This window comes from Diabrotica virgifera, chromosome 2 (assembly GCF_917563875.1).
Source record: "Diabrotica virgifera virgifera chromosome 2, PGI_DIABVI_V3a".
Lineage (NCBI taxonomy): Eukaryota > Metazoa > Arthropoda > Insecta > Coleoptera > Chrysomelidae > Diabrotica > Diabrotica virgifera.
Genome location: NC_065444.1, coordinates 22,406,635 through 22,428,314, shown reverse-complemented (window position 1 = coordinate 22,428,314; position 21,680 = coordinate 22,406,635). Strand labels below are relative to the sequence as shown.

Below are 21,680 nucleotides of genomic sequence, written 5' to 3'. Positions count from 1 at the left end.
TAAGAATATTCGTTACATCACTAATGCACACCTGAAAAGTACTCCCACTTAACATAAAGTAGAGAGGAAATGAATATAAAAAACGCATATGACAATTTTATATTATAATCAAAATTAAGGATTATAATAAATATAACAATAAAGGGAAAACTCTTTACAAAATTAAATTATCAGTGAGAAAAATGACATTTTTTATTATGTACAACCTGTCTGAAGTTTGGAGTGAGTTTGGTGCAACTGATTCTCGTTGGGGAGTTGAGATATTCATCTGTTAGCTGAGATCTGTACCGTTTTTTAATAAAGTCCATTCTTGATAAAGCGGCTTTGCACACATAAGTTGAGTCAAACATAATATACAATTTCATGGCCAAACATTTTCAAAATTGCCAAACTCTATATTCTGAATTTAATGACGGTCCGCACAAAAGTAGCTCACGGTCCGGGTGCGGACCGCGGTCCGCTAATTGGTGACCCCTGACCTAGAAGACCTACAAGTCCTCATGGACAAAATCACGTATTACAGTCAACAATATGGACTCAATATAAACGTAAAGAAAACAAAGCTTATGATCGTCAGCAAGAAAAAGATAACAGAAGGTCAACTCTATATCGACCAAACCCCTGTAGAAAGAGTGAGGCACTACAACTACCTCGGCACCATAATAAATGAAGAATGGACCAACAACCAAGAAATAAGAGCGCGCATGGGAAAAGCTAGATCAATCTTCAACCGTATGGGGGCGTTTTTCAAGAGCCACAACCTTTCTCTTGGTATAAAAGTAAGAATGCTGAGATGGTACGTCTTCTCTGTACTTTTTTATGGTGTTGAATCATGGACCTTGAACGAGGATATGTGCCGAAAATTGGAATAATTTGAGATGTGGCTATATCGGAGAATTCTTAAAATCCCATTGACTGATCGTCAAAACATTTGACATGGTCAAAAATGAGGAGGTTCTTAGAAGAATGGGGAAGAACCGAGAAGTACTAACTACCATCAAATCTCGAAAGATGGAATACTTTGGACACATTATGCGAAATGAATTAAGATATGCCCTCCTACAAGCCATCCTGCAAGAAAAAATATTTGGAAAGTGAGGTCCAGGAAGAAGAAGAACATCCTGGTTAAAGAAGCTCAGGATCTGGTTCAACACATCTGTGCAGCCTTTCCGCGTTGCTGCAGATAAAGTGAAGATTGCCATTATGATCGCTAACATTCGTCACGGATAGGCACATCAACAAGAAGAACATAAAAGACATAAATAACAACTGATATGCATTAATGTCCCTAACAGGACAAATACATAAGGCCGCAGTCATGTCCGGATGTTTGAAAGATGTGATCTGGAATAACCCATATATGAGAACGGACTGCAAAGTTAGAATTTATAAAACTTGCATCAGACCTGTTATGAGCTATGGCATTGAATCAAGAGAAGACACCAATAAAACTAAAAGCATCCTACGAACAGCCGAAATGAAGACACTAAGAGCAATTGCAGGGAAGACAAGAAGGCATAGAATACGAAACAACATCATCAGGGAACAATGTGGCGAGCAAGATGTAGTAAGATCATCATCATCATCATAAACAGCCTCTCTCAATCCACTGCTGGACATAGGCCTCCCCTGTTTGTCTCCAAAGTGTTCTATCTTGTGCTTTTTATATCCAGTTTCTTGTTGTCTTTTGTAAGTCGTCTTGCCATCGTATTGGTGTTCCTCTGCTACGTTTATCTGCTCTTGGTCTCCATTCAACTAGTTTGCGAGTCCATCTTCCGTCCTTCATTCTGGCAACGTGTCCAGCCCATTTCCATTTTAAGTTACAGCTTCTTTCAATGACGTCTATGACTTTGGTCTTAGCTCGTAGATCTTTGTTTCTAATCCTGTCTCGCAGAGTGGCCCCTATCACTGATCGCTCCATTTTTCTCTGCGCTACTCTTAGTTTTTGTGCGTTTTTCTTTGTGAGCGATAATGTTTCTGCACCATAGGTCATCACCGGTAGCACGCATTGGTCGAAAACTTTTTTCTTCATGTTAGTTGGAATGTCACTCTTAAAAATGTCCCTAAGAGCTCCGTATGCTGCCCATCCTTGTATTATTCTTCTGGATACTTCTGTTGTTTGATTGTCCTTACCTATCTTAATTTCGTGACCCAGATATATATATATATATATATATATATATATATATATATATATATATTGTCTACCAGTTCTATTTGTTCATTTTGTATTTCAAGGTGTTTACTTGGTACTAAGTTCGTCATATATTTTGTTTTTGTTATATTCATTCTTAAGCCTATTTTATGACATGCCGTACCAAGTTCTTCCAACATTTTCTTTATTTGTCCCAAATCGTCTGCAATCAGGACTATATCGTCTGCGTAGCTTAGGTGGTGTAGCATCTCTCCGTCCACATTTATTCCTTTCATTCGAGGGTTTTGATCGCTTTTTCTAGAGCCGATATGAAAAGTTTAGGTGACAACGTATCCCCTTGACGGATACCTCTTTGGATTTTTATTTGTTTGCTGTTAGCGTGTAGCTGTATCGAGCTTGTCGCATTTATATATATATTACATATTAGCCTCGAATATCGGCTATCAATGCGGCTCTCGTTTAGTGCTTCTATAACACTGTTGAGTTCTACTGAGTCGAATGCTTAGTGGAAATCTACGAATGCTAAAACTAAGGGCTTGTTATATTCTATGGATTTTTCGATGAGTTGTTTTATTGTTTGGAGGTGATCGTTGGTTCCAAAGTTTGCTCTGAATCCAGCTTGTTCTCTACTTTGATACAGGTCTAATTTCTTGTCTAATCTTGTGGTGATTACTCTCGTGAAAAGTTTATAAATATGGTTTAACAGACTGATTGGTCGGTAATTTTCCAGATCAGTTTTTTCTCCTTTTTTGTGCAGAAGAATTGTTTTGGCTCTATTCCATTCAGATGGTATGGATTTCTTTGTCAAACATAGATTAAAGAGATCTTTTATTTTTCTCATTAGAGGTTCACCGCCATTCTTAACAGCCTCGATCACTATTCCATCGTCTCCTGGTGATTTATTGGATTTCATTTTATTCATCGCTTGTCTAATTTCACTGAGAGTTATTTCTGGCATGAGTTCAGAGCCTTGATTTAATATTGTTTTGCTTATTGCATCTTTTAGCTGTGTTTGGTTCATCCGTCTGCTTTTATAAAGTTCTCCATAGAAGTCTTCTACTATTGTTAAAAGCTCATCTCTATTTGTTGTTATTTCGCCCTTTTTGTTTTTTAATTTAATGATCTGACTTTTTCCATTATTTAGTTTTCTTCGCAAACTTTTTAGGCCTTTATTATTTTCTATGGCTTGTTCGATTTTAAGTGTATTATACTTTCTTAAGTCTTTTTTTATTGCTTTCTTGACTTCTCTGTTTATCTCTCTCTTTTGCTCTCCATTTAAATCATTTCTTTCTGTAATAACATTTCTTTGTTTCATTAAATTCCTGGTGTCAGCACTAAGTTTTTCTTCGTTCTTACTTCTTGGACAGTGTTTTCTCATGCTTTCTCCAATGGCTTGCGTAATATGTTGGTTTAGTGCATCTATGTTTTCATTGAGAGTTATGTCTGTGTTGTTTCTCAGTTTGGTTTCAATGTCGTTTTGATATTCTTTAATGTCTCTAGGTTGAGTTCATATTGGTATTGGTTTCGTATTTACTAATTTGCGTCTCTCTTGTTTTGTGCTTATTTTAACTGCTGCTCTTACTATTCTATGGTCACTATACCAGTGTTGAATGCATTTAGGACCGTTACGTCTTGGATGATTTCTTTTTTGTTTGTAATTATGAAGTCAATTTCGTTTTTTGTTTTATTATCTGGACTTGCCCAGGTCCATCTTCTATGTTCTTTCTTATAGAAAAAGCTATGGTAGTAAGATGGGATAGGCAAAAACCAAGAGAATGGTTCAGTCATGTAAAAAGAATGGAGGAGCACAGACTACCAATAATTGCGCTAGAAGAAAAACCAGCTGGCAAGCGTCCACCGAGGAGACCATCAAAAAGATGGAAAGATAGTTGGCGGTCTACCTCTCAAGAAATACTTCAACGTCGGAATTAACACATCGACAGATCTACAACAAGTAATAAGAGGAGACTTTTCCTAACTAACGTGTTTATTGGGTTGAATTTGTCTGTCTGTGGTTTAAATTTCATGTCAGCTAATATATTTTTATATATCAAACATTTTTTTCTTTATTTTTGGACCTTGTTAGGGGGGAAATTTCCCCATGTTTCCTCCCCGTAGATCCGCCACTGCCTGTAAGGGTCCGACTCTTTGTCATACAGCAATATGGAGAGTATGTAGCGTAGCGGCGTATATCTGATCCTAACACACGCTCGAAACACACACTAAGAATTTTGAACGTACGATGGTTGAAATCTACAAATCTACATGGTGGCTCGAGCAATCATATGAAATCTTTCTCCCTTCACCGAACGTTTCAAGCGGTGGAGGGAGAAAGATTCCATATGATTGCTCGAGCCACTATATGTGCATTTCAACCATCTCTTTCTCCTGTCGTTTCCCCATTACTGAGGATCGTGATTTCTTCCAATATTCCTAACAATGTTTCTCCATTGGTCTCTATTTTCAGCTGCTCTAAGAGCTTCGCAGAATGAGTTTCCAGTTGAATTCTTTATTTGGTCCGACCATCTAGTTGGTGATCGTCCTCTTGATCTTCTCCCCGGAACGTTTCCAGAAACAATTAATCTCTCCAACTTGTCGTCACCTCGGCGAACCACGTGACCAAATAATTGCAGTATTCGTTGCAGACATATTGTGGACAGCCTTTTTTAATCTTGAGTTGGTTTAGAACGGAAACGTTTGTCCTATGAGCTGTCCAAGGTATGCGCAGCATTCTTATCCAGCACCACATCTCAAAGGCATCAATTTTTTGGCGCTCGCATGCGCGAAGCGTCCAAGTCTCTGCTCCGTATTCGCGGTGTGCAAGTACTTGGAAAGGGAAACGAGAAACGACCCTGCGCGAGTCGCGGAGAAATATTGCAACTATCTTAAATAATTCATATTGTCAATTGAAATTGTCAAATTGACGTATATTTCATACCTTCTGTCAATGAAGCAGAAAAATTATATATTGCTCCACAATATTGATATGATACGCAATTATTATATAAAGGTAAATTTAATTAATTGTATTTTGCTTGCAGTACTGCATTTTAATAACTAATTTTATTTACTACATACAATTGTTGATGTTTTCATAACATAACCTGAATCTTATTTTTTCTTCTTATTATTTTTTTTGGACTATGGCCTTGACAATTATCCAGTAACCAGGACTAATATAATTGGCCAATTTAATTAAAAGTGCGAATAATAGTACAGAGCGTAGAAATAGGGGTCGCTTTGCCGAACTTGCACGGTCCCAATAGAAATATTGAGAATACAAGGGCATTCACCAGTCTTATGTTGATATTTTGAGAGATAGATCTGTCTTTTCAAACTTTAGTTAGGCGACTCATCGCATTTCAACCATCGCACGTTCAAAATTCTTAGTGTGTGAAAACAAGCGTAAGGTTTAATGTAATATCGTTGACTGATAAATATACTGGTATTTATCAATCTCCGTATTTATCAATCAACGGTAATATCTCTATTAATAAGTTTTTCAAATATGAAAAAATATTTTGTCTATGTGAGTAGATATACCTAATAGACGCTAATAATAGGTAGTTAAAAATATATTCGAATTGTTTATAATATCTAGGTAAATAATAATCATAGGTAAATTCAAATCCTACTTATCGTTGCCTACAAAAGACAAAATTTTAGACGTACCTATGAATTTCTTATATTTAAGTTATATTTTCTGTTATGCAGTATAAAAATTAAAAATAGTGCCTTATAAAATAAAAAGATATAGAAAAATAAAAAAAATCACCCTAGGTTTCGATCCCACATTCTATGAGAATGATCGCGTGTGTTTCAGTGGTGTCATGGCAAAATTAGCAGTGCCGGAACGCACTTTTACTAACTTTTTGAAAGGTAAAATATTACTTGATGTTTTTTTAATACAAGTTACGTCTGCCGCATATTTTAAAATGTATATGCATTTGCTTAATTCAAAAATATTTAAATTCTGGAATTGTCGCTTTTTATTTTATTTTAATTGTAGCTTTTTTCTTAACCAGTGCCGGAACCACGTTCCGGCACCATGACACCACTCTGGTGTGTTTACTTAATGCCTCTGCCCTGCCTCTATCGACCGGGTTAGAAAGCACTTTCCTTTTTTTATGCCTTGTACTTAACGGAGAACATTCTCCGAAAGCGTGTATATTCGTTCGTAAAATATTATTTGTTAACACATAATGTAGGTAATTTAAAATGTATTAAAGGTTAAAATGTTATTATTTTTAATACTACCTATGTATTTAGTAATTTATCCTCCTTTTATGGTCATTAGGAAAATTAAGATTTCAACCTTCGATAGCTCAGTTGGTAGAGCGGTGGACTGTAGTGGAAAATTCCGATTTAGATATCCATAGGTCGCTGGTTCAAATCCGGCTCGAAGGAGTCCTTTTTTATATATTTTTTTATAAATAATATATTTTATGTATGTAGTTTTTTTTATATGTATATTTATTATTTCAATGCGTATTAAGTACATAATATTTTAATATAAATTTTATTTGAAATATTTTTAAATACAAGCCAAATTTATTTTGAGAAAAATTCACAAATGTCAAAATCTACTGTTAACATTTTAATTTCCAGGCTTTTCTAAAACTCCCAGGTATTTTACATTTTACTGTCCAGATTATTGACGTTGAAAGGTCCATAAATATCTTTTTTGGTATAAGATATTTGAAAAAAAACTATTGAAAATTTGCAGATGTCCAATATTATTACTATTTAATTAAGTTATTTCGTTATTTGTAATAGACTAATAAATTAAAATAGAGACACTCATTTAAATTTCTATATTTTCTAAATTTCCAAGAGGTTGTGAAAAAAAAATGTTTAAATAAGGTCGAACATCCATATTTAAAGCTGAAATAGCAAAATTTGTTTGTAGCATCGGTGGTTCAGTGGTAGAATGCTCGCCTGCCACGCGGGCGGCCCGGGTTCGATTCCCGGCCGATGCACTCTTTTTTTGATTTTTTTAGCCACGTTTATATTTTGACATAATAATTAAAACTGGTGCAAAAATATATTACGTAGGTACTTACAAAATTTTTTTTATTTTATTTGTGTATTACATGTTTATAAAAATTAATACTTCCTGAAGACCGCAATATTGTCGATGAATTTGGCATACGAAAGTATAGGTAGGTATTATATATAGTCCTGTCGCCAGGGGGGGTACAACGGCCTCCTGTATTCAGATGGACTTACCCAAGTTTTTATTATGTATTTTGGCCCGTAGAACACGAATTTTTTGGGTAACAGTTGATCCGGATGTCGATAAGATTGTTATAAACAAAGAAGTTGAGGAATTACATAACAGCGATTTCTTGCAAAACAAAACATGTTTTTGTATTTTTTGGGCCATTCTAACCAAAAAATGTTCCTACAAGTTTTTTCGTAGGATGCATAGTTTTCGAGATAAACGCGGTTGAACTTTCAAAAAATCGAAAAATTGCAATTTTTGAACCCGAATAACTTTTGATTAAAAAATAAAATAGCAATTCTGCTTACCGCATTTGAAAGTTCAAGTCAAATTCTATCGGTTTCGAATATATATATATATATATATATATATTGCTAAAAATTTATGTGTTTATTGCTAAAAAAAGCTATAAACACATAGTGTTTCCCGTGCATAATACATGCGTTTACATGCATGCTACGTAGAAATAGCCTCGCTTGCACTTGTACCTACTCTACCTACTCGTTCGATTTTAAATGAGAAATCATTGAAAACATCACTCCAGCACTAGGTGTTTATACTTTTGTTTAACAATAAAATAATAAATTTTTAGCAATGCAAATAACTAAAACCGATATACTTTGACTTGAACTTTAAAATGCGGTAAGCAGAATTGCTATTTTATTTTTTAATCAAAAGTTATTCGGGTACAAAAATTGCAATTTTTCGATTTTTTGAAAGTTCCACCGCGTTTATCTCGAAAACTATGCATCCTACGAAAAAATTTGTAGGAACACTTTTTGGTTAGAATGCCCCAAAAAATACAAAAACATGTTTTGTTTTGCGAGAAAACGCTGTTATGTAATTCCTCAACTTCTTTGTTTATAACAATCTTATCGACATCCGGATCAACTGTTACCCAAAAAATTCGTGTTCTACGGGTCAAAATACATAAAAAAAACTTGGGTAAGTCCATCTGAATACAGGAGGCAGTTGTACCCCCCCTGGCGACAGGACTAATAGGTCAAAATAGAAAATTCATTTGAATATTAATAATTGATATTTAGATTTTATACCAAATATAAAAATGTTGATGAAAGATTAACATTTCAAAGTACGTGCCTCCTAGTGGAGGAACACGGGCACCGAAGACTGACACCGACCAGTCGTTACAGTAGGAAATTTGCCCTGTACCTACACCAAATAGCAAGAGTTTGTTCCAGCATCAGTTTCAAACGGTTTGAAACCATCAGCGCTGTTTAAACCAAGCGCTCTACATTATATATTCGAAAAGGCTTCTGTAGTTTTAAAACCAAGATATGCCTAACGTACAATAAATTGTACACCATAAACATGATTTGACTTGTACATAATTAGATACAAATTCTTTCTCTTGGTAACAGTCTAAGTACAGCAACATGACAAGAATTCCTGAAAGTATTTAGGCTGTTACCACGAGAAATAATACGCGTATATGAACAAATTAAACATGTTTAAGGTGTACAATTTATTCCGTTAGACACATCGGACTTTATAACTTTTTTAAACTAAGATACCTAAATATTCTTCTTTGTCTTTATAAGCAATTCTGCTTGTTCATTGGCGGATTGATAATATCTATTCGCGGTGTGCAAGTACTTGGAAGGGGAAACGAGAAACGACCCTGCGCGAGTCGCGGAGAAATATTGCAACTATCTTAAATAATTCATATTGTCAATTGAAATTGTCAAATTGACGTATATTTCATACCTTCTGTCAATGAAGCAGAAAAATTATATATTGCTCCACAATATTGATATGATATGCAATTATTATATAAAGGTAAATTTAATTAATTTTATTTTGCTTGCAGTACTGCATTTTAATAACTAATTTTATTTACTACATACAATTGTTGACGTTTTCATAATATAACCTGAATCTTATTTTTTCTTCTTATTATTTTTTTGGACTATGGCCTTGACAATTATCCAGTAACCAGGACTAATATAATTGGCCAATATGAGCGTAGAAATAGGGGTCGCTTTGCCGAACTTGCACGGTCCCAATACAGGGTGTTAGTAAATAAGTATGAAAAACTTTAAGGGGTAATTCCACATGAAAAAATAATGACAGTTTGCTCTATAAATGTATGTCCGCAAACGCAAATGATTTGTTTACGAGGTATGGGGTGTTGAAGTTTTTATTTTAAACTGCCAATTTATTTATTGCTCTAAGACCGGTTGAGCTATCAAAATAAAATTTAGCCTGTAACCAGTTTGTGGTATTTACAAACAAAAACTTAGCCTTAATACGGAACTGACACATTTTTTTTATTACATAATAATGTTCAGTTTTGTTTAAAAATGAGATTTCCAAAATTTCACGCTTCAAAAACTCGTAATAACTTAGAAATACATATTTAAAGTCTTCTGTGGTATAAAATAGTTCAAACGACCCGTGACGTCACATAGTTTTACATTAGTTATTATTATGGTTATATTTCGCTGTGTCTAGGTACACGCTAACGTGTACGCAAATAAAAAAGTTAGGTACACGCGAATTAAACTTCATCAAGCCAGTGACGTCATTATTTAGCGTGCGCAGTGACTGTATATAATATTATGGTACATGCTATTTTGATATGTTTAGTGTTTGTTTGATAGAAAAATATTTGTTAAGGGAAGGGAAGCAGAACTATTCAGATGTTTCAAACTTAATTGTAATAAATCAATGTACATATATATAAAAGTATATATTTAGGTTAGCAAAATAAATATATGTATTTAGTAGACATGACACGTACAAAATATTGTTAAAATAATTCTTATACGTAAGTTAATTATTATAATCAACTATTATAAATGGGAAATAAGCCACAATTTAACTAAAAAATCGATTTTATTAACGTTTCGACGTCCAAATCGGATGTCATTGTCAAAATACAAAAATTAGTCAGATTAAATAATTAGAAAAATTTTTTTACTAAGAAACAACATTTTTGTTTAATTTAATAATATTTTGTATTTTGACAACGACGTCCGATTTAGACGTCGAAACGTTAATAAAATCATTTTTTTAGTTAAATTGTGGCTTAGTTCTCATTTATAATATGTAGTTGATTACAAAAATGCCACAAGGAAACAGCTTCAGAACACGTTAAATATTATTGTGAAAGCTTTAGGTCTTCCTTTTGTTTTAATTTTGGACGGTAATACTATTTCACTTATAACTAAAAAAATATATATTAATTTATAGTCTTTTAACTTTTTCATACTGTTTTAAAATGTTGTTAAACTCATTAAAACAACTAAATAATTGTCCACACTGCATAGTTAATTTAAAAACAAACACTAACCAAATAAAAAATAAGAAATCTCTTTACTAATCAATATTAAAATTAAAGTGTAAATACAACGCGATTAAACAAATTCCAACACTCTGTAACTTTTTTATTTGCGTACACGTTAGCGTGTACCTGGACACAGTGTTATATTTAGGTATATTCTTCTTCTCCTTCTTTAGTTTATTGGCCTCCACCTACTTGGGTATTTGGTCAGCTCATCGTCGCGGTACAAGTGAAAAATATTTATATTCTAATGACATTTATCGTATGTCATTGTAATAATATATACCAGTTTGTTGAGATTGGAGTTTGATACAGTTTTTGAAGGAAAGGAAAGAAGGTTTACTATACATAATGGAACCATTTTGCAAAAGTACAAGTTTTCTATGAATAGTTCAACGAATCAAAAACACTTGTGACGTCACATACTTCATTTTTTACTGACGTTTATAATGTCTAATTTAAAATTATATACAATTTTGTTTACCTTGTTGACCAGAGTGTAAACATACAACCGGATGAAGTCACGACGCGTTTTGGGCTCGCTGGTATAATTTGAATTTTTAATCGTCTTTAGGGGACAAACGAAAGACAAACAAAACTTTTTTATCTTTGATACATGTTTTAAATTATGTTCTGTTGTGATTTATAACATTTTTTTCGAAATTAAAATTTTATGCAAGTTCCCTATTGTTTTATTACAATTAAGTAAATAAATGAGCAAAGAACTACAAAATTTAAATCAACAGCATTTATTTTCAATAAAGTTCTAACATACATCCAGAAATTTCACAACCATTCTAAGAATGCTTAGGGGCTCTGTACCCAAATATCGATGATCCAACTCGCACATTTGTACTCCCCATTTCAACCTGGAAAATAAAGGTGGTTATTACTATTACCTTTTGAGTCCACTGCTAAACATAGGCCTCCCGTAAATAATTCAATTTTATCCAATCTTGAGCATCCTGAATCCAGTTGTGCTGGATGCGCATGAAGTCATCCGACCGCTTTGTTGGAGGACGTTCTTGATCACGATGAGTATCGTGTGTAGCTCTGCATTTTAAAATGTTCTTGGTCCATTTTCCATCTTTTAATATGGCAATATGTTATGCCCCATTTTAGCGTTGTAATTATTTTAACATCGTCCATAACATTAGTTTTTCTCCTAATTATTTTATTTGCAGTTATATCTATGAGGAATATATTTAATATTGGCCTCCCCATTGTTCTCTATACCACTTGTATTTTATTGATTATGTTTCTGCTCCATATAGTCCAGGGCGCATCTGTTTTGAGATGGACGTTGAGAGGTGACTCAAATTTTTTTGCAGAAATTGCTTGAAAATAACTCAAATAATAATATTTGACTTATCCTCCCACTCAAAATGGTCCGGAACAATGTTTAAAAAATCAAAATGTCAAAATATGAAGGAAAAATTCGATTTTTTATTGGTTTTTTTTTATTATAACTTTAAAACTATTCATTTCTGAGAAAAGTTGTGCTGACATAAAAGTTTCGCAATTAAATTTCCTACAATATAGAATTGGTTAAAAATTTAAAAAATAGTCACCTTGTTGCAAAATAGCAATAATTGCGAAAAAAACCATACAAAAACAAGTATTCGCATTTTGCATTTCTCATCCACTTATGCTATACTTAGGACCTTCATATTTTACCCAGAAAAACTTTATGATATAGTAAAACAACACTAAATTTCATTAAGATCGGTTTAATAGATTTTGCAAAATACATTTTGCAATCCAGCTTTCGCAAAAAAAAATATTTTTTTTTAATGTTGCAGGACTGAAGATAAAGCAGATAGCAAGTTGAATTTTTTTTTGCTTATAGAAGTGTACTGTAGTTTTCATTTGCAATTTGCAAAATTAAAATCGATGAATTACCACGGCGTCAGGAAATTTTTTAAATAAACATTAATTTTTGGTGCTACGCGCAGGACAACGGTGTTCGATTCACACAAGTTGATTTCCACCAAAATTTCTTCCAATCTTTATCTAATATATTATTTTCTTACTCTATATTTTGTTGTATTTTAATATTTTAATTACACAAAAATCAAACTAATTTTATTGTTGTTTGTGAAATATTGTTTAAACAATTGCATATGTTTAAAAATAATAAACTTTTATGCTCTAAGTTAAAATATATGAAAAAAGAAAGTTTTTGCTAAAAAAAAGTGTTATTTCAAAGGATAGAGTATGTGGTTTTATTTTGCAATAAATAAATTTATTTATTTATATCGAAATGTGATAAAAATTAAAATGTATCAATCATTATCAAAGGTCATTGGAATGCCCAATCAGAGCAAACTATCCGCTGTCCTGCGCGTAGCACCAATAATTAATGTTTATTTAAAATAATTCCTGACGCCGTGGTAGTTAATCGATTTTAATTTTGCAAATTGCAAATATAAGGTATAATACACTTCTATGCGCAAAAAATTTCAACTTGCTATCTGCTTTATTTTCAATCCTGTAACATTTTGAAAAAATGAATTTTTTTTGCGAAAGCTGGATTGCAAAATTTATTTTGCAAAATCTATTGAACCGATCTTAATGAAATTTACAGTATTGTTTTACTGTATCATAAAGTTTTTCTGGGTGAAACAAGAAGGTCCTAAGTGTAGCATAAATGGTTGAAAAACGTAAAATGCGAATACTTGTTTTTGAATGTTTTTTTCGAAATTATTGCTATTTGGCAACAAGGGTGACTATTTTTTAAATTTTTAACTAATACTAATACTTTTAAAGTTATAATCAAAAACCGAAGAAAAAAAATCGAATTTTTCCTTCATTTTTTGACATTTTGATTATTTAAACAATGTTCCGGGCCTTTTTGAGAAGGAGGATAACTCAAATATTATTATTTGAGTTATTTTGAAGCAATTTCTGCAAAACAATTTGAGTCACCTCTCAACGTCCAAATGTATTAATATTTTTACAGATGCGCCCTGGTCTAATATGTTAGACATGGGAGTCCATATTGGTCAAATATCTTCCTTTTCAAGCACATGGGAATATCTGATCTAAAGACTTCCCTCAGTTTTCCGTAAGCCGTCATGTTAGTCATATCCTCCTGTTTAACTCTGTTGTTTGATTGTCTCTTCCTAATTTAATCTGGTCACCCAATATTTATAAATAAACACTTGTTCAATTTGTGTGCCATTAGTTGAGCTACTTTTGGAAAGTACAAGATTGTTCATGTATTGTTCTTTGGAAAAGTTAATATTAAGGCCAACTCATGTACAAGAGCCCTGAAGGTTTTGGCAGAAGAAGAAGAAGTCGGCAGGCATGATTTACCTGGTCTACTATAAGGACTATGTCGTCTGCAAATCTCAAACTGTTTAGAAACTCCACATTTATGTTGACTCCAATATTTATGTTTCCCAATGATTGTTCCCTGTAGCAGCACTCTGCAACACAGCAGTGAATAGTTTAGGAGAGATAGTGTCTCCTTGCCTAATACCCATCTCCAAGTGAAATGTGTTTGTGTCGCCATAGTACATTCTCACTGCAGCTGCTGCGCTATTATATACAGGGTGTTTTATTAACAATTGTCCATATCGTAACTGGAGAAACCTTAGCACAAAATACGAAGATTTAACCAACACTTATATAAAATTTTTGTACGATTGATCATTTTTGACTGTTTACCGTGACAGATTTTACGTCAGTAGGTGACATTTACTAGCAACTCGACGGTAAGTAATCCAACTCGACGGTAAGTACTCCAATACCTACCATAGACAGTACTCCTACCATAGACGGTAAGTAATTCACTTACCGTCGAGTTAAAAAATCTCTTAATTTTAATTTATTTTTTGAAAGAATAAAGAAAACTAACGAATTATTTATTAATGTTGAAACTTATGGTACAATTTGTTAAATTATTTCATGAAATCCCACTTGTTTGGGCTGTGGTTTCACTTCTAACAGAAACTCCTGCAGAATCGACTACATTAGTAGTATTACTAGTATTGCACAATATTTTTTCGGCAAAATCTATTTTATTTTGAAGAGAATCTTCTACATAGCTTTCTGCCACTGTCGATGAACGCCAACCTCCATGACACTTTAATCCGAGGACATCAACACCTTTATTAGCCAAAAGCGTTGCTGATGTCCTCCTGAATGAATGGCCAGTATAGTTCTCGGGATTAGGCAAATTTAAGAATTTGGCAATTTGAGAAGGCCAGCCCCCGATTGTCCCTTTCCCTATTACTTGAGCACAACATTTTCCTTTGGCGTATCTTAAGAACAAATGATTTGATTTTACTTGTAATGGACGAAGTTTTATATACTTTTGCAGAATTTCTAAATATGGAATTTTATCGTCTGGTTTATTAACGACTGTAAAAGTACGCTGGATGTTCGTTTTTGTATTGGGTACTTTTAGAATCATTAAACCATCGGTTTGTTGGATGTCATTCATAGTAATATTATATAATTCTTCTCTTCTACAGGCACCAGATATTCCCAATATCATTGCGACTTACAAATTATGAAAAAATCTTCATTAGAGTATTTCTTTTACCTAAACTAGCTTGTGAACTAGAAATTCTTCATCCGGTGCTTCCATCAGAAATTTTTCAAATTGCTCCCGTGTAAAAATGCTCGCTTTCTTAGGCCTATAGCCAACATTTTTTCTCTTCGAATACGCGATCAAAGTTGAAAACTTGGAAATGTCAATGCCATCATAAAGAAAAACGGTGGATTTAATCATTGAATATTCTGCCCAGAGGCTTCCAGGAGCTTTCAACTGCATATTTATGTCTTTGAACGAAATATGCCAATAGAGTCTTTTCTTCGATTCTTAAATTCTTGCCTTCGCACCATTTTTTAAAACTTTGGTAGGTATTTTGATAACGGCTTTTGGATTTTTCGGGAATAATTGCGGAACACCCTTCTTCCCAAGCCCGTTCAATTTCTTCAAATTCACTTTCGCTCATATTTTAATTTATAGTAATCAAAATTGTACTTAAAATTATTGACAACTAAATAAAAACTCAATACTCCATTGTTGTTATGCACCCTAGTTACTACCTAACAACCAAAGTATCTATCTTGATAAAATGAATGAAACTAGTCAATATGACGAAAATGTTTAATTTTATAATTTATAATGGTATCAATCGTGCAAAAAACGTTATAAGCATGTCGAACGTTAAGAGTAACCTATCTCAGACAATAATTGGAGTCGTCGCTCCGCTCCTCCTCCAAACAATTGTCTTCGATCGGTATAAATCCCTTACCGTTCTCCATACTTAATATACTATTTCGGCTGTTCAGAGGCGTGCTGTAGGGATATATACTTCCTTTTCGCCCCTTTCCCCCCTTACAATCTACGCCACTGTCGTATTAATCATTTCAGCATGTTTTTTTGATTCTTCGTTACTTTTTACGTAAATATCATCTGTTGTCTGTAGGGATATATACTTCCTTTTCGCCCCTTTCCTTCCTTACAACTACGCCACTGTCGTAATAATCATTTCAGCATGTTTTTTTGATTCTTCGTTACTCTTTCCGTAAATATCATCTGTTGTCTCAATGCGATAGAGTAAGTAGTTTTCAAGTTATTTGAGTTTTAATGTAATGGATTCATCAAGATGTATTTTATGTATTTTTTCTACAACCGTGTTAAAAATGCAATTTTCAACACTCCATAGGAGCGTTAAAAATGCTACTTTAAAGCACTAGTGCTTTAAAAATTTTAACCACTGCAGTTAAAAGTGAATTGTCAAATTGTGAAACGTCAAAATATTTATATTTCATTTATTAACATTAATATTAATAGTACAACTTGCGCAATTTGAAAAAGACGGTTTAAAAGGTTTTTTAAAATTTAATTTAAACTATTATTGCATTTTTAACACGTTTGTAAAAAAATGAAAACTACTTTATCGCAATGAGACAAAAGGATGATATTTATGTAAAAAGTAACAAGGAATCAAAAAACATGCTGAAATGATTATTACGACAGTGGCGTAGATTGTGAGGGGAAAAAGGGGTGAAAATGAAGTATATATCCCTACAGCACGCCTCTGGTAACAGCGGAAAATTATCTTTTAAGACTAGTTAAAGTACCCTAACATATGTAAAGTGTGTGTCAAGTTTGAACAAAAAATATTAAAACGTGCTTGAACAACGGGCTAAAATCATTTTAGAATATTTGTAATAAAACACTCTGTATCTCGGCAAGGAAGAATATTTTATTTAAGTGTTTTGGGTTAAATCTTCGTATTTTGTGCTAAGGTTTCTCCAGCTCCGATATGGACAATTGTTAATGAAACACCCTGTATATTTCGAAAAAGAGCAAATCATTTGAAGCAAATGAAATATATATTTCATTTGTTAAAAAATCACCCCTAAATTACGCTCCAGTGGTTGGTGGATAACTAGCTTACGTTCCAGTCTATTAGTAATTATTTTCATAAAGATCTTATATAAACGAGATAACAAGTTGATAAATTAGGTTCTTAACCTAAAAACTAGGTGCCCCACCAGAATAGAAGCTTCTTGATTCCAATATAGATACTGTAAAAGTCTCATATTTTTATCATCTATTCCAATCATTTTTAGTTGGACCGTATCAAACGCCTTTTCAAAATATATAAAGCACACGTAAACCGGTTTCTGTACATCCCATGATCTTTTCAGTAATGTTAGCACTGAGCACAATGCGTGGTCCCAAAGCAAAGTAAAGCGACTGGTCCCAACCCTTCTCTGAAACCGAACTGTTTGTTTCCCATTGTTTTTTCTAAGAACTATCTTGAGAAGCAGTTCGAGAGTGTGACTCATGAGACTGACTCCGTCTCTCTCTCTCTAGTTCCATTCCTCCTAGTAAAGTATTGGGCGTTTATGCATTTCTTGGCATATGTTACTTTGCTTTGATCTTTCTAATAGTTCTGTATCAGTTATTCTGTTGGGAAGTATATTTTCAGGATTTTTCTAGAGATTTGTTTACAAAAGTTTGCAGTTTTTTAATTGTATTTTCGTCCATGTTTCTGCTTCGTAGACTAGTATACTTTTGATGCAACTATTAAATTTTTGTTGTTTCTGACATTTCGTTTGTTTGCCTAATTCTATTTAAGGCGTTGAATGCATGTTGGGCCTTTATTATTCTCGTCTGTATATCCTTTTTACACCCCCGCTCCTTTCCATGACTGATCGTAGATATGTGAACTTGCCTACCTCTTCTATTTCCTTACCGTTTATCATATTCCGTTTATATTTTATTATTTGGATGGTTATTATTTTTTAAAGTCTGGTTTTCTCTGTGTTTATCCAGAGTCCGATCGTGTCGGAGTACTGTGACGATTTGTCAATTTTTGTTTGCATATGATTTCGGTGTTCAGTTAGCAGGCAGATGCCATCTGCAAATTCGAGATCTTCTAACCGTTTGAATAGGTTCCACCTGATGCCTGTTCGATCGTCAATTACTTTTCTCTTGGGACTAATTCTTCTAAAGTTTAGACTTCTTTAGTCTTTTACATCCAGGCCATGACGACAAAATATGGATACAATATTCAAATCAATATAAAAAATTAAACACGTATTAAAACATACTTACAGCTTGTTCATAATCAGTCGACATTCCCATAGACAATTCAATATTTTTCCAATCGAGACCTAAACTCTGGCAGAGATCATCACGGCATTGCTTCAAACGTAGAAAATCAGGATTGGGCCCATCAGCAGGATCATAACCATATTTACCTATAGTCATTAGTCCCTTTAATTCTAAGTTGGTACATTCTTTTAAAACGAATTGAGCTACATCAGATACTTGTGTAGGAAGAATTCCACTTTTTTCTACAAATAATAATCTTAAAATATTAATACTTATTAGGTAATAAATAATACAGGAAAATACAACAGAAAACAAAAGAAATGATAAGATAGAATCTGGAACAAAAATGGCAAGCATTTAAAAATATGTATATTATTGGAAGTGGCCAAAAAATATCTGGGATTTGTAAAAAGAATAAATAGGTGAAACAAACAGACTGGTGGAATGCAGAAATAAAAGAGTGAAAATTAAGAAAAAACTTTGGAAAAACTATTTAGGGAATAAAACTGAAAAGAAAAAGAGGAATCAATTTGGACAACAGTTGGAACACAATAACAAAGAAAATCAAAAACTTTTTTACAGAGCATTAAAAACCATGAGGACAGGCAAACCTAGTAACGATATAAGATTTAAAAACAAAGCAGGAAAATTAATCACAGAAGAAGAAGAAATGATTGAAAGATGGTGGCAACACTTCCAAGAATTACTATCTACCATAAAATAGGATAGGAATAAAAAAAACATTAAAGTGGCGATAGTGAAGAACAGAAGACAAGCATCAAGATAACAATCGATAATAGAAGCAATAGCCAAACAATTAGTCCTGTCGCCAGGGGGGGTACAACGGCCTCCTTAATTCAGATGGACTTACCCAAGTTTTTTTTTATATATTTTGACCCGTAAAATACTGTAGCAAAACAATGAGTCACCAGCCGCAAGGCGTAAGCCGAGAAAAGTCTAGATCGAGCACGCTATACGTGGAACCGATGCGCGGTTGTTGGAAGGTCACACGATAGTCGGAGAGCTGGCTTAGCCCGGAATGATCGAGAATAACGACTAGGATATATAAGGCATAATTTTTGTGAATAGAGTTTAGTCTTAAGGTGATACAGTAGCGATCAACAGGTAGCCAAAACGCGTTCCAAGATTGCGGCTGTAATTTTGAATATTTTTTCGAGATATTTGGCACACATATTCGTAATATAATAAAGAATGGCGGTACAGAGCCCAATTTGAAAAATATATTAATATGGGGAAAGTACTCTGTAATTAAATACAATATTAAAAAAACGAGCCTGTACCGCCATTAAGAAGAACAAAAAAATACACTTTCTTCAAATAAACTTTTTTATCCGATGCCTAGATTTTGTGTCATTTTGGAACTACTAATGAAATAAAAAAAATTAGTAGTTCCAAAATGACACAAAATCTAGGCATCGGATAAAAAAGTTTATTTGAAGAAAGTGTATTTTTTTGTTCTTCTTAATGGCGGTACAGGCTCGCTTTTTTAATATTGTATTTAGTTACAGAGTAATTTTCACATATTAATATATTTTTTAAATTGGGCTCTGTACCGCCATTCTTTATTATATTACGAATACGTGTGCCAAATATCTCGAAAAAATATTCAAAATTACAGCCGCAATCTTGGAACGCGGTTTCGCTACCTGTTGATCGCTACTGTTTCCTCTTAAGCTAAAGTTGGTAAAGTAAACTTGTATAAATAAATAATAAAGTCGTATATAAATTACGAACCGCTAGTTTTATTGTAATTAGAAGTAATTACACTAATCACGCTACAGTTGGTGTCGGTGTTCGGTTAACTTAGTGCGATATAAATAAGTGAATTACAGAGAGACTTTAAAAGACTTTTGAACTTTATTCGTCGGGAACAACCGGAGTGCGTTAATTGTTCGGTATTCGGAAAGACTTTAAAATACTTTTGGACTTTATTCGTCGGGAATAGTTAAAGTGCGTTGATTGTTCGGTATTCGGAAAGACTGTTAAAAGACATTTTGGAAAGTACGTGTGTGCCGACCAAAGATGTTGCTACAAGAACTTACAGTAAAACAGCTCCGTGAACAGCTCGAGGAACGGGATCTGGACAGCAGTGGGCTCAAGATAGTCCTACAAGCACGACTCGAGGATGTCCTCACGAAGAACGGAGAAGACCCAAAGACGTTCCACTTCCAGTCAGCAGAACAAGTAATCTTATCGAAATTAAAAACTGTTTCTGAAACGATCGATGAAACTTCTAGAAGAAGCGACGAGAAACTTGAAGAAGTTAGTAGACAGAACAACGAGAAATTTGAAAGTGTTTCTCAAAAGATCGATGAAACTTCTAGAAGAAGCGACGAGAAACTTGAAGAAGTTAGTAGAAGAAGCGACGAGAAACTTGAAGAAGTTAGTAGAAAAAGCGACGAGAAATTCGAAAATGTTGCTAAAAGATTCGATGAGACTTCTCAAATAATTAAAGAGGTCTGTAGGCAAAACAACGAAAAACTAGAAGAAGTTTGTAAACAGAACAATGAGAAATTTGAAGAAGTTTCTAGAACATTCGATAAGATGCAGAAAAGTGTAGAGACCGTAGAAGAAAAGATCAAACAGCTAGAGAGCAGGATAACCGATACAAAAGTACAACCATCAGTTAATGCAGCAACGTTAGATCCTTTAGTGAAAGATGAACTACCGAGAGACGAAACGTCGCATAATATGAGATTCAAATTACCACCATTTGATGGAAAGTCCTCTTGGTCCATATATCTTAGACAGTTTGAAGCTATTGCGACCGCCAATCATTGGACCGAACAAGAAAAGGCTGTTTCCTTGACTGCTGCTTTACGAGGTGATGCTGCAGATATATTAAGGTCAATTCCCAAGGGTCAAGAAAATTGTTACCAGACCTTGTTCACTCGTCTAGAAAAACGCTATGGAGATGCCCATCTACAACAAGTATACAAAGCACAACTGCGAAGTAGAAGTCAACGAGCAAGTGAGAATCTGCAAGAATTTGAAGCAGATGTGGCTCGTGTGGTGCGGTTGGCTTATCCAGAGGTGCCAGACAGCGTTTTAGAAGAAATTGCAGTAGATACCTTCGTCAATGGGCTGAAAGATAATGAACTACAGAAAGCTTTACGACTAGCAAGACCGAAAGTTTTAGATGAAGCACTTGCTATTGCATTGGAACACGAAACGGCTAGTCAAACTTCACGAGGCCATAGAGTAAGAACCATTGAAGAAAGTGACGAACACAACGATGAACGTCTGGAGGAAATGATACGGAGAGTATTAAGTAATCAGATGCCAAAGAGACGCGAGCCTAGATGTTGGAATTGTGGAGACGTAGGCCACATTCGTCGTAATTGTAAGAAGATCGTACAGCCGTCGGAAAACTAGAGCGGGTCGA

At 33.8% G+C, this 21,680-nt stretch overlaps 1 protein-coding gene and 2 non-coding genes across 3 annotated transcripts in view; 2 read left to right on the top strand and 1 right to left on the bottom strand.

Annotated features, from left to right (window-relative positions):
• Positions 1–6,469: 6,469 nt before the first annotated feature.
• On the top strand, positions 6,470–6,562 carry Trnay-gua (transfer RNA tyrosine (anticodon GUA)). The gene is made up of 2 exons: positions 6,470–6,506; positions 6,527–6,562. It is a non-coding gene; the product is annotated as a tRNA-Tyr (tRNA).
• A 501-nt stretch (positions 6,563–7,063) lies between these two features.
• Trnag-gcc (transfer RNA glycine (anticodon GCC)) lies at positions 7,064–7,134 on the top strand. Its single transcript has one exon. It is a non-coding gene; the product is annotated as a tRNA-Gly (tRNA).
• Positions 7,135–11,419: 4,285 nt separating this feature from the next.
• The window catches only part of LOC114333574 (pyridoxal phosphate homeostasis protein), a 28,253-nt gene continuing 17,992 nt past the window's right edge, over positions 11,420–21,680 (bottom strand). Inside the window, exons 4-5 of the mRNA XM_050643448.1 lie at positions 18,275–18,516; positions 11,420–11,555 (exon numbers count right to left, since the gene is read on the bottom strand). Coding sequence (XP_050499405.1) covers positions 11,484–11,555; positions 18,275–18,516 — 314 coding nt within the window. The 3' untranslated portion in view covers positions 11,420–11,483. The remainder of the gene's footprint in view (positions 11,556–18,274; positions 18,517–21,680) is intronic.